At 42.6% G+C, this 13,356-nt stretch overlaps 1 protein-coding gene across 1 annotated transcript; it reads right to left on the bottom strand.

Moving 5' to 3' along the window:
* Positions 1 to 6,887: 6,887 nt before the first annotated feature.
* On the bottom strand, positions 6,888 to 11,914 carry TEX36 (testis expressed 36). The gene is made up of 4 exons (XM_051801234.1): positions 11,768 to 11,914; positions 10,836 to 10,967; positions 8,542 to 8,622; positions 6,888 to 7,252 (listed from the first exon to the last, which is right to left on the bottom strand). The coding sequence occupies exons 1-4, from the start codon at positions 11,816 to 11,818 to the stop codon at positions 6,995 to 6,997; spliced, it is 522 nt and encodes a 173-aa protein (XP_051657194.1). The 5' UTR covers positions 11,819 to 11,914; the 3' UTR covers positions 6,888 to 6,994.
* Positions 11,915 to 13,356: the final 1,442 nt, after the last annotated feature.

Consider the following 13,356-nt stretch of genomic DNA (forward strand, 5'->3'; position numbering starts at 1 on the left):
TTCCATTGTCCTCCCATGACCTCAGAATATTTGCTTCCACAGCAGTTTAGAGCTGCCTCATGCTGCAGGAAATCTGGTTGGTTCCTAGTCCAGGTGCTCCTGTGTATTCCAAGAGACACTCTGCCAGGCTCAGAGGGAAGAGGAGGGGTCAGCTGAACTGCAAGGAAGGGTCAGGCTGCCACAGACATTCCTGCAGCTGAAGGCCCGGATTTGTCTTGGAAATTGGGCCTCTTAATGCTTTCACTGCTTAATAAGCCCTCTCCTACTTCAGGGACTTCGTTATATGAAATAGATGAAATGCTCTCTTGCTCTTTCAGCCCAAGCTGCTGGGAAATTTTCTCCACTTTCAGAAGAAATTCCACTGCCCACTGAAAGCCCATCCCAGGAAAGCAGCACTCCTGGGCTGCAGGGAGGCCTCTGCTTCCCAGCTCCGCAGGGATGTCCCTGTGGTGGCACTGAGGGGTCAGGAACAACAGAGCCAAACAGACACACTGAGGACATCACAACTAATTCCTGAATCCAACACTGTCAGAGGGGCACTCAGTGTAGGGGAGTCCCTCCCAATTCCTCTCCAAAACTGGATCATCTAAGCCATGAAATCACACATACATTTCTGCCTCCAACAAAACCAGTTCATTCATTTTTTCACTCACTTGAAAAGGCAAATATGGACTGAAATTTCAAATTTTGTAAGGAATTATTTAACCCAGAGGGTAAAGCTCTTTCATAGTTAAGCCTGAATTCAGCTTGAAGCATAAAGAAAACTGTAGCATAAATTAGCACATACTGAAAAGGTGATGCTTGAGAAACAAAAAGTTGATTTAAATCCAAGTAGTAAACCAAAGAACTAAACTTGTTAATTTGCTGGATACTGTCACTGATTAAATAAGTACCTGCAGTCAGATTATAGGATCTCAAAGACAAAATTAAATATGTGTGGATTGAAAAACCTGTGAATTTTGTAAGCATCAAAACCCAAGAGAGTGGCATATTTCCATTACTGTCTGAATCGAGTTGTTGCATTTCTCTGGCACAATTTGAGAGCTCACTGATACTTGTATAAATATGATAATTCAACTCACAATTGTAGATCTTACATTATGTATCAAATCAAGCCATTCAACACATCTGCCCTCCTATGGTACCAAAATGTATTGCATGTCACAAAATATTTTGAAGACTAAACGTTAATTCTAGTCCAAATGATAGCACGTTTAATTTAGAATGAAAATGAACAGCCCACATGCACTGAAAACCTTCCCAGCAATGCTTAAAAAATGACAGTGTGGAGTTTAACACCAGTAACAAAAATAGGATTAGGCATTTTTGAAGGAAAATATTGTGCTTCTGTATCAACAATCTTCCCCCTCCAGTCCTCCTTTTTTTTTTTTTTAAAGTCTTTAAACCTGGTGCTTAACTCTGTCCATGAAATATTACACAATATGTTGATCATGCTGGTTTTTAATTTCAACTCAACTGAAGAAGCATTGTTAAAAAGAATGACTACATCCCAGGGGAATCAGGAAATTAAACTTTATTTATTGGGGTTTGACTTTCCCATAAGTAGACAGAGCCATATCCCATCTGATTACCATGTGAGGGGAGGCACAGCTTGAAAAACAGCACTGCCCATGTGCCACTGGGCCATTGATTAATTAAGCAATAAGATGAGGAGGTCTGTCATTTAGGGTCATTAATGCTTGTCTAAAATGCCATTTGAAGTGTCAGGTTAGTATTATAGAGCCTGAGCCCACAGGATTTACATCTGAGCACAGGACTTGATCCTTGTGTTGGTCTGTTTGCATCATTGGCTTGGCACTGCCATTTGTAGGCATTGGAATATACTGGTCAACCTAAACACAATCTACATTTTTGAGGGTGGGAAGGTGGGAGAGCGAGAGCAGATCTTCATTTTAAATTCATTTTAAATTCAGAAATAGCATGGTTCGTATTACAAAAATTGTCTCTCCGTGGAGTATTGTAAAGTATCATAAAAAAATATATATATACAGCAATTAGTTTCTTAAAATAATATACCAGCAGGCAACTAAGTCTCTAAAGAAGTTCCTAAGTGCTCCATAGCAAATCCATATCCAGGGAAAGGAGTGCTGGTGACAGCAGAAGTCCAAGAGTCAGGACTTCTCCATCTTACAGTCATGGCTTTGCTGCCAACAGAGCCATCACCCTCAGTGCAGCAAGCCACAATTAATTCATCTGCCAAATGAGTACTACCACTTAAATACTTCACAGGGCTGCTGTAAAGAGTAATTCATTGCTATTAGGTAGTGCTTTATGATCATCATATCGCTATTTCCAGGCATCCCACAGCAAGGAATTAAAAAAAAAAAAAAAAAAAAAAAAAAAAAAGAAGGGTATTCTCAAGATTCTTCTGATTTTCTGAACCGGTTCCGGTAACCTGGAGAAACCACCACTCCCTCCCCCCTCTGCCAGAGCTGCTGCATTTTGTAAGCAATAGTTAAACACTGGTCCTGGGAGAAAGCCCAGGGTTTTCCCTGGTTCAGTGGGCTGGGCACTCACCTGGGAGCAGGCATTCCTGAGTCCCAGTCCTTGCTGCAAGATATGTCCCACCAGTCCCCTCTGAGCAGCACCTCTTGGCTTCTGTTTGACTGACACTTACCTATGTCAAACTACATTTTTCTCTGTACACCACATTTAAGAAATCATAATTTGAAATATTTCGCTTCCAGGTGAATATACCAAAGGATAACAAACATGATTCCACAAGAGAGCAAGCTGATAACATGCTTTCCATAAAAGCAGCTGCCTGCCCAAATCATAAAATGAGTGCTTTACTTGTTCACTCACACCCACTGTTGCTAAACATCCAAATTAAGGTCAGTTAGGATTGTTTCCCTGTTGAACAGACTTCCCTTTAATTAGATATTCCAGAAATTATGTTTTATTACTTTGTTGGGACAAGAAATTTGGGATGAGGCAGCTCTATACAGTCCTTTCCCACTGCAGAGTGGAATGGGCCTCTGTCCTTGCCATCTAGTGCTCATTGGATAATGTAGCAACAGCAGGGGAGTGCTAAGGAATAATAATTTAAAAAAAAAAAAGAGTTTGCAAACTGTGGTTTAAAGATAGAGATGCCCAATCCAAAGTTTCTACCTAGTTTCAGAAAGTTTATTTCTTGCCAACCAGCATGGCCAGGGTCCAACACAAACATTTCCATTAGATACAGGCCTGCACTTTTGGTTCAACATCAGCACCATCACAGTTACACCAATATTTTGTTCATCTAGGGAGAAGCTAAACCAGTATGAGAACATTTATAGAAGCTTAATATTATCCACACATGAACTATATCACAGTAAATAACTGAGCACCAACTTTGGGTTTAGACAGAGCTCCAACAGAATTGCCACTGTGTGACTGTGACAGTGGGAAAAGGGAAAGGAAAGGGAAAGAAAAGGGCTCATGTCCAGTGCCACATTTGCATCATGTTCCTTCACTCTGACTAACCTCGAGAGGTCATTCTAAGGAACAACATTTCAGCCACATGGAGTGCTTCCATCACGAACACTGTGATTAGATGAGCAGCAGATGACTTGGAAGTCAAATTGCTGCATCCCCATTGAATTCCCAGCTCCACGAGCAGCAGCACTCCCCCTTCCCAATGTTCCCCACAGGCCAGCCAGTTCCAGCTCCAAGGATCTCTTTAAGCTTCCTAAGACACCAAGTAAGCAAAAGACAAAATTTACATCTTGCCTCCTGTTGTACCAAACCCCACCTGCTATGGCACAACATCAACAGTTTGTCTATCAGGGCCAAAATGACTATGAACAACATTTCATAGGTCCCAGCATTCCATAATGACACAGCTACAGAGGCTGACATTGAGCTCACCAGGAAGCCCCACAGTCCAAGCCACAGCAGCTCTGAGGGACATCATGTCCTCAGATCTGGTTACCAGCAACCAGGGCTGAAAAAGCAAAAGAAACCCAACACACTGTAAACAAGTGGAGATAACCATGAGATAAACAAGAGCTAACCATGCAGACACAAGCCCAAGGCTGTAGCCCAGTGCAGCAGCCATGACAGCCTGAGAATGGAGGTGTCTGCAGCCAGGGGGTGGAAACTTCAGTGACAAAGTCGCTGCTCTTCAGCTCAGCTGGATTCATCACGGAATTGCAGGATATCCTGAGTTGGAAGGGACCCACAGGGATCATCGAGTCCAGCTCCTGGCCCTGCACAGACACCCCAACAATCCCACCCTGTCCCTGAGAGCGTTGTCCAAACATTCCTGGAGCTCTGGCAGCCTTGGGGCTGTGCCCACTGCCCTGGGGAGCCTGGGCAGTGCCCAACCACCCTCTGGGGGAGGAACCTTTTTTCCTGAGATCCAACCTAAACATCCCCTGACACAACTTCAGGACATGTTGTGGGGTTAAGCTGATGAGCAGCAACTCATTAAACCAAAGGAACTTGCAGCCCATCCCCTGCTTTAACTTTTTAAATCAATTTTGCAATCAATTTTGTTTGAGTTCTGTATAACTAATACACTGAAAATGCTTTTAAATTAACCCAGAGGAGAATTCTTACAAATGCTGTGCAGAGAGTCCCTAAGTTGATGAAGGCTCAGAATTAAAAACAGAGGGCAATGATACTCATTGGAAAGGATTCTAGGATGAAGTCTGTTGTTTCTGAAAAGAGGGTGGGGTTTTTTAAAAATAAAATAGTGACGAAAACATCCCTCTTTACCAGCAGCACCCAGAGCACAACCCCTCCCTCTCCAGCACAATATTTGGCCGGGTTAAGCCACAATACACTCATTCTGCTGAGCCTACCTACACCCATCTGATCCCAATTAACTCCCAGCCAGGAGCCCTTTCCTGCACTTCTAGGAAACCTTCAGGGGAGTTGCCAAACCTCCTCCCCTCTCTTCCATCCCCCAAGAAGAAAAAAAAAAAAAAATCCACTTTCAAAAATGTTTTAACTCAACAGGACCCTCTTCTCAGAGACATTATCATCCCAAGATTAAACAAATTGATGGTTTTTATCCAAAGCACACAAAGCTATGACTTTTGGAATTTATCTGGGGAATTTATCATTCCTTTCCAAATTCAGTGTATCATGTCTCCTTTTATTTACCCAACAAACACTGCCAGGGCATGAGATGTGTGGGAATCACCTGTTTTGTTCAACTCAGCACAGTGTATTTCAGTTTATAGAGACTTTATGATCTCTTCTGCTTCTCCTCTGAAATATTTATTACAATATAGTTGAAACAATGTATTAATTCACAGTTACTTTTTGTTTAAAAAAATCCATGTTTTAATCAAATGTGAAGAAGAAAAAAGGAAGAGGGGAAAAAAAGAAATCTGGAATGTTTCTATTGGTGTTTTAAGGCATAACTAACCACAGCAATTTATTTCACCACATCCAGTTGTAATGCTAAACCACAGATAAACATTACTAATGGAGCAAGAATGTGCTGCTTCCTTGTGATGGAGGTCCAAGATTGCCCTCTGGAGTTTGCCAAACAGCATGGGGCACCTCATTCACCCGTGTGATTGGCACACACTCCAGTTCTGAATCAGTTTGGAGATGAAATTGTTGGCTAAAGCTCTGGAAATTCTGACTCTAGAGCTGTCAGGCAGGCTGTCTTTACTCTGAGAAAAAAATAATTGTTTTTCACATGTTACTTGGCTTTTTATGTGGTTTTACTTTGTTCATTAATGTTTTGGATTTTAATGTATTGTGCAGCACCCCAAGATCTCTGGTAGGGGGAACTCGTAAAAAAAATATGAGTTTATTATTTCAACATGTGATAATAAAATCATGTTTGGGGAAACACTCTAATCCCACCTATTTTGATGGCACACAAAAAGGCCATCAGCCATTGCATGCTGATAACAAAAGATATATCTGTGCCCTGAAAGGCAGAAATGTCATTTCTTAACTTAGCTCATGTTTAAGGCAGCTCTTACAGTGCAGGGAATTCTAAGGGTTGAGGGTTTATTTTACCATTTATCCTGTAAATCAAGGAAATTGGCCCATAAACTTGTGCTTAATTTTTTTTTTTAGTCAACATTATTTTGCATAGCAACAACCTTATTTGTAGGATATTTTAAGACCCGCAGTTTGGCTTATTATTTTATTGATATTAATGGAAATGATCCAGAAGAGGAAAACACATCATTTGGAGGTCTGACTCTACAGCCTGCCACATCCTAACGTCAGTGAATATTCTAGGAGTAGAGTGCTTGGAGGATTGGTTCTGAACTCATTTCCTTAGGGACATGTAACTATAAAATCCTCAGTTCTTTTCAGATCCAGTCACCTCAAACTCAAATCTTCATGCAGCCTTTCACTTCAGCTCGAGATTTTTCCCCCTTACTGCCAGGAATCAGGTTTTGTATGTGCACTCACAGTGTGCAAACAGTGTCCACAACACTCTCTTTTTCCACTTCTACAGTGCTGTGCTATAACCCAACATGACAGCTGCTTTGCACAGCAATTTAATGCACAGCTTCTTTTTTATCTCCTTTCTCCAGTGGCTGGTGACCTGCCTTCACAGGCACTAAACCTTTATGAAAGGTTTCTCTCTTACTGAACACACAGAGTTTTGGCTCCCTGTCGTGGTAAACCCTCGAGGATCCAATTCCATTATGCTCCTGTGTCAACAGAGGTGCTGTCAGATGCCTGAGGTACAGCCATGCCACTGATCTGGAACCTGAAGGAGCTTTTGTAGCAAGATGAGGGTCAACCAGTATCAAATAACACAAGCACAATCCCCACCTCTGTTCTCCTAATAGAGAGGTATTTCGAAAAATATGTACAATCTTTATAATGCTCCTCTTCATGAAAATCTTTATAGCAATGTATGTCTTCAGAGTAACATAAGATTGACTCCAATGACCTCAACTCTACTGCCACATGAACTTTGACAAAATGTTTATTCCTTCACCATTGATTTGAGTAATGAACAGTTCAGATTTGGGAAGTCAGTGCTCCAGGGGTGTTTTTACACTTAAGATGACTTGTCTGGCTGCAGGTTTCTTGCATTCTCAAGAACAGGTTGCTCAATGGACCAGTTTGTGCCGTGGTGTTTTGGGAACCGCCTAAACCAGGGGCCCTCAGCGTTTTCATTGTTTTCATCTGTCACAAAGGATGTCTGGTAAATGGTTAAGCCATCCTCACTGCTAGGGATAGATTCATGAGCCCACTCAAAGAAGTTAGTGGAGCTCCCTTGCTGTTTGTCTGGATCCAACTTCTTCAGGCCCATGCCCTGGGAAAAAAATGGAGAGAAAAATTCATGCAAACATATGACTTCCAGTCACAGCTTCACAGATGAATCTTGTAACAGTCACTACCCCACTGGGAAGTGAACGAAGCTGTTACCACAGTGATTTCAAGAACTCAGGGCTGATCTTTAGCAAGTTAAAAATAATATTGTCAGACTTGCCTGGATGAACGTTTCTGGTTGCATATATAATGGGAAATCTGCTGACCTTCCACCTCTTAGTGCTAATAAACCACTTTTACTTTGCATTTCTGTAGCATACCATGTACTCAAGACTATTTATCTACACTCAGCTAAATTAATCTTCAGAGTAACCCAAAGAAATAGGTTAATAATTTTAGGTTCAGGCTGCAATGAAGAGACAGAGACAGACCATGAAATCTGACTCTTCAAAGCCATCCCTTGTGTGTCCAAATACAGAGAGACAGAGCCTGATTTCCACACTCCGTAGCTTGAAGGAAATTTATTTGGAATTATGGTTGATCAGTATCTCTAAAACTATGAGACACTGCACAAAGTGCACAGAAATGGAGGTTACTCAGTGAAATATGAATTCCAAAACATCTGAGAGAGACAAAAATCAGACAAACTTTCTATATTACAATTCTCTGCTTCCTCCTCTACTTATAATCCTGTGAACTGCACCATTTCTTTTGCTGCCTGGACTGATACCAACAATCTAAGAAAAGTGGAAGAACATGAAACTGTTGTACATACAGAGAAGCCCTAAACAATTTCAATCCTATTCAAAGCTCTGGCTTCTGCAGCATACATTTAAACAGGTGTGTTATAGAGATCTGCATTGGAAAAGATTACACCCTGCAGATGGACTGTGGGTATCCTATGGATTTTGGTTCAACTTCTGATAAAGATGAGTCTGAACCAAATGTTTGGGGCTGTGGGTTAGGAGTGCCTGAGAGCCCTACAAAAATTCATTGCAAGGCCAATCACCTTTAGCAGACTAACAGGGTCTACAACTGGGTAGAAAACCAAAAGAGGAATACAAGAAAACACCCAAATAATGTTTTTTTTGTTCCTGTTGAATTCTACCACTCTCAATGTGTGCTGCTGTACATCTGTGACAGTGCCAGAGAAGTCCCACCCCTACACTAATAAAAAATGTATTTTTCTTTTTTTTTTAACATCTTTCTCTTCTCAGAAGTTTTAGCATCTCTTACTTTTTTTTTGCAGGGGATAGAAAAGATACTGTGTTCAATCTCTGGCAGACTGACAGATATGAGTTTGATTGACTTGTCTCAGTGCTTGGTACTTACAAGATCAAAATACTCTGCTGCATTACATAGACTGTGTTTGTTGTCATGAGAAGAAAATGGGAAATTCTTGTTCCCTGCTTTCTGAAAGAAAAGAAATTATAGCAAAAAAATATGAATTTTCATATACCCTGTTTGCAGTCTCCCAATCTTAGTCCTTATATTCTGAAATTACAGCTGTGTTCTAGCACAAGTCATATTCATATGTTCAATATTCAACTGCACATGATTTTTATAGGGGCAATGTGGACCTTTTTTTGTTTTTTTAAATAATCAGGAGGATTTGCTTATGTTTATATACATGATTAATATAAAAGTGTGACTTTTCAAATAAGAAATGCTACGCTCTGTCTGCAGGCAGCAAAATGCTGGATATGTCAGGATTGCCTTGTTTGATTTAGCAGCAGGCCTAAAGCTAATTAAAATAAACTACAAAAGGGACCTCAAAACTGAATTAGTCTGTGATTTATGAACTGAATGTCATCGACACTGCTTGTTGCAGGGGAAGTGGAGGAGGTATTAATTGCTTAACTAATTTATAATCTCATTCTTTAACATGATGTTCATCCAGTCTCTTCAGAAGAAAAAAAGGCCAACTGCAAAAGATCTATTTTAAAAAGAACTGAACATATTTAAATTTTTTAATGTTTGTTATATATCATTGCAATATTCCAGCTATGATATTCCCCTCCAAACAGAAGAACAAGTTTTAATGTAACACAGTCTAAAAGAGGTGTTTTGAGAGTAGGGGAATCTGAATCAGTTCTAAAAAGAAATGTAACTGGAGGCCTGATCTAGAAGAAAGGTCCCCAAGTAGAAAATCTTCCTGCATGGTCATATGCCAGGATATTTGGTCTACTAGGTAGATTTTCTAATATATGTGTTTAAAAATATGCACCTTCTAAGTCAGTAAAATGTAAGACTTACTAAAATATCCTACTGCAATTACTTGTCAAGCTCAACACTTCAGCAATAGTGTTTATTACTAATGCCTGTGTGCTGCAGGAGAACTGAAAACCAGGATGGTAAATACTGAATATCATCTCTTGGAAGGATTCCCCATATTAACTAAAGGTTAAAAAAAATCTATTTTAGAATAATTATAGAACTATCATGAAGTAAGAAACAAGGCTTAAACAGTATTTCTGAGAAAATTCATTAACCTCACAGCCAGGGAGTTCCCTCATGCAAAGAGATCAGAGCCATCCAGCTAAACATGCAGTGAGCTTCCAACTTTTTAAATGGCACATAAACAAACTTCCTCAGTTTGCCCCTGTGACATCACATTTTAGCCTTTCGTGCCCCTTTGTGCTCTCACCACTGATCTCATTTTAATTCTTGATTTATGGCAGACAGGAGTTCCCCTAATTCTGTTTAACAGTGAAGGGCTGGTAAAGACAAGACATGAAACACCAGGTGAACAGTTACACTGGTGCTGATAAAAGGTCCCTCTAAGCTGGTTCTCCTTTTCAGACAGTGGCTAAAGCCAGATGTTCCACAGAAAGGCCAGTGTAATATCAACACAGTGAACACTCAGGTTACAGCCTAATCTCTTTTTCACTAGCCCCAAGCTTCCCTTTTAAATATTCCTTCCAAGCCCATTTCTGCTCTTCATTATAGCAAAATCTGTGAAATGAACTCAATGTAATTGCTATGCTTATAGAAAATGAAAATAGAAAATGTTCTCTGCACAAAGTGGGTGGGTAAAGCAAAGCTCAGTGTGGTAATGGAATAAGGACATAAAAACGTGCTTTTGAAACTGCAACATTTTGAATTCTTGTGATTTTAAAATACTGTATTTTGTTTGAGCCTAAAATCGTCCCAGATCTCCTCATTTTTAAGCAAGCCTTAAAAACATTTCAAATGGGAAGCTTCTACCTTTTTAATGATCAAAAGAATAATCCTTTGCCTGAACATACAGAACTGCTGACATTCAATACAAAACAGATCTTCAGATTTCAATTAAACGTTCTTACAGGGCTTTACACACAGCTTTTGGACTGAGATTGATCATAATGTATTCTGTGTCTCAAGAATAGAAAGGAAAAGTGACTGATGCTTGAAATCAGCAATAATACAGCAGGCCTTAGAGTATCCAAAATTACAAGTGAGTAACAGGGAAATATGTTTCTCCCTCAGCCCAGCCAGCAATCACTTTATCCCCCGAGGCACAAAGTCTGCCAAGCCCGCTGTGACTGCTCTGCTAACGACCCCAAGAGCTGTTCTTACTTACAACTTAGCAAGTGACAACTTGCAAAAGAGCTCTGGAAGTCGACTGTATTGCCACAGGAACTCACCGGGTCCCGAGCTTTGTATTCCAGAGGCAATCTGTGATCAATGCCCTGAGCTGCTGTGGAGTCCAGGACATGTCTTTGTGCGGCGCTTGTCGTTGTCTCAAACTCATCCTGGCAGTCTCCAATATGAGCAAACTAGAAAATAACGAATATTATGACCCATTAAAACAAACAAACAAACAAACAACAACAAAAAACCCTGCCAAAAATAAATCTGATCAGAAATGTGGCCGAAGGAGTATTTTGCCATTTATTTTTTATTATTTGGATTGCAGCATCACCTAGTGGCCGCTGGAAAAATCAGGAGCCTCACATACAACACAACACCTCCCATGGAGACAAGAATATTAGGAACTTTCAAGAGAAGAATATCCAGAAACTTTCTGAAGACTATACAGCAATAACCACGCAGGAAATCCACTTAACAACCTTTCCCCTCCCGCCCACTGCTGCTCTTGCTGCTGCACGGCCACAGGTTTGAAAGGACAAAACTTTTGGGAACAGCTCAACCAATCGTCAGAGCAGTGGGCTCAGAGCCTGAGGAACAGCTTGTGCCAGGTGGGTGTCACAGTGACCTGGGGTGCCAAGATGTCCCAACCCAGCGCTTCCAAAGGGGAGACAGTGTTCTCCTGAGGGTGAGAACCGAGGGAAACGCTGGCTGGAGTTCTCCACAAGTGAAAGAAAATCAGCTAGGGCTAAAAATGTCAATTAATCGACCTCCCGCATTGCTGAAAAACCGGAAAAGAAATCCAGCCGGAGTTTGCTCCAGCACACTTCCTCTGAATACCTAGAGCACTTTTTCCTCATAAACATCAGAAATGGGAAAACTAGTGTCTGGCTAAAAGATAAAGTCACCCTTAGCGTGGTGGGGTTTTGACAGCGAAAGGATAAAGAAGCCCCGTGGGGGGCACGGGTGGCTCCTGCCCAGCCCTCACCCAGTCGCCAGGGCGCCGCTCCCTGGGATTGGTCCACCTGTCCTGGGACATGGCTCCGCGCCGCCTCCACCCTGGATATCCTTCCCGGATCACCGCGGCTCCTGGTCCCGCTCACAGCGGGGGACACGGGGGGAACCTCCCACTTGTGACCTCAGACCCTCCCTGCTGTTCCAGTGAGATCCAGGCAAGCAAAAGCAACGCTGCTCTTGCCCATCGGCTGCAGGGAGAGGAAATTAAAGTTGGTAAAAGGATTGAATGTTGTCTTAAAATGCGAGAGAAGTGGAGTTCTGTTTAAAAACAAATCAGTTTCGCACAAGCACTTCCAGGACACTTTACAACCTGAATGGCAATACCTTAAGGGTTTTTTTTTTTTGTTTTGTTTTTGAATTTGAGTGCTGTCTTGGAAACATCCTGACTATTTAACTGTCAGCACACTTGGCTAACGTAACACAAACTAAGACTTTGCCTCCTTGGTCTTGACAGACTGTAAAGAATATGACACTTCATCCTTTCTGGATCCAAACTGCCAGAGGGCAGGGTTAGATGGGATATTGGGAAGGAATCCTTCCCTGTGAGGGTGGGGAGGCCCTGGCACAGGTTGCCCAGAGAAGCTGTGGCTGCCCCATCCCTGGAAGTGTCCCAGGCCAGGTTGGACGGTGCTTGGAGCAACCTGGGCTAGTGGAAGGTGTCCCTGCCCGTGGCAGGGGGTGGAATGAGATGAGCTTTAAGGTCTCTTCCAACCCAAACCATTCTAGGATTCTATTTTTTTTTTTACACACACACATATATACATATATACATATATATATATACCAGTCCTTTCCCAGGACAGGGCTGGGACAGCCCAGGTGAGCTGGGAGCACTAGGGACACGCAGACGATGCTGAGAGGCAGCACACTGTCCTAGCACAGAATCCCAGAATCAATTCAGTTGGAAAAGACCTCGGAGATCATCGAGTTCAACCTATGCCCCACCACCACCTTGTCAACCAGACCAGAGCACCGACTGCCACGTCCAGGATTACGTTCCTTTAATCCTTAAACACCTCCAAGGACGGTGACTCCACCACCTCCCTGAGCAGCCCCTTCCAATGTCAAATCATCCTTTCTGTGAAGAATTTTTTCCTCATATGAAACCTAAACTTCCCCAGGCACAACTTGAGGCCATTTCCTCTTGACAGCGGCCTCAAGATGCGCCAGGGGAGGTCCAGGTTGGATATCAGGAGGAATTTCTTCATGGAAAGGGCTGTCAGGCGTTGGAAGGGGCTGCCCAGGGAGGTGGTGCAGTCACGATCACGGTGGTGTTAAAGGAACAACTGGACGTGTCACTCAGGGCTTTGCTCTGGTTGACAAGGTGGTGATCGGTCACAGGTTGGACTGGATGTTCTCGGAGGTCTTTTCCACCCGAACTGGTTCTGTGACTGTGTAACCGCGCTGTGACCGCCGCCCCTCACGGTGCCGCCCCCGCCCCTCACGGCGCCGCCCCCGCCCCTCACGGCACCGCCCCCGCCCCTCACGGCACCGCCCCCGCCCCTCACGGCGCCGCCCCCGAGCCCGCCTTCCCCGCGCCTTCTCGCGGAGTCTCGCGAG

This window comes from Manacus candei, unplaced genomic scaffold (genome assembly GCF_025592945.1).
Source record: "Manacus candei isolate 608988 ecotype Guabito, Panama unplaced genomic scaffold, ASM2559294v1 h1tg000050l, whole genome shotgun sequence".
Taxonomy (NCBI): domain Eukaryota; kingdom Metazoa; phylum Chordata; class Aves; order Passeriformes; family Pipridae; genus Manacus; species Manacus candei.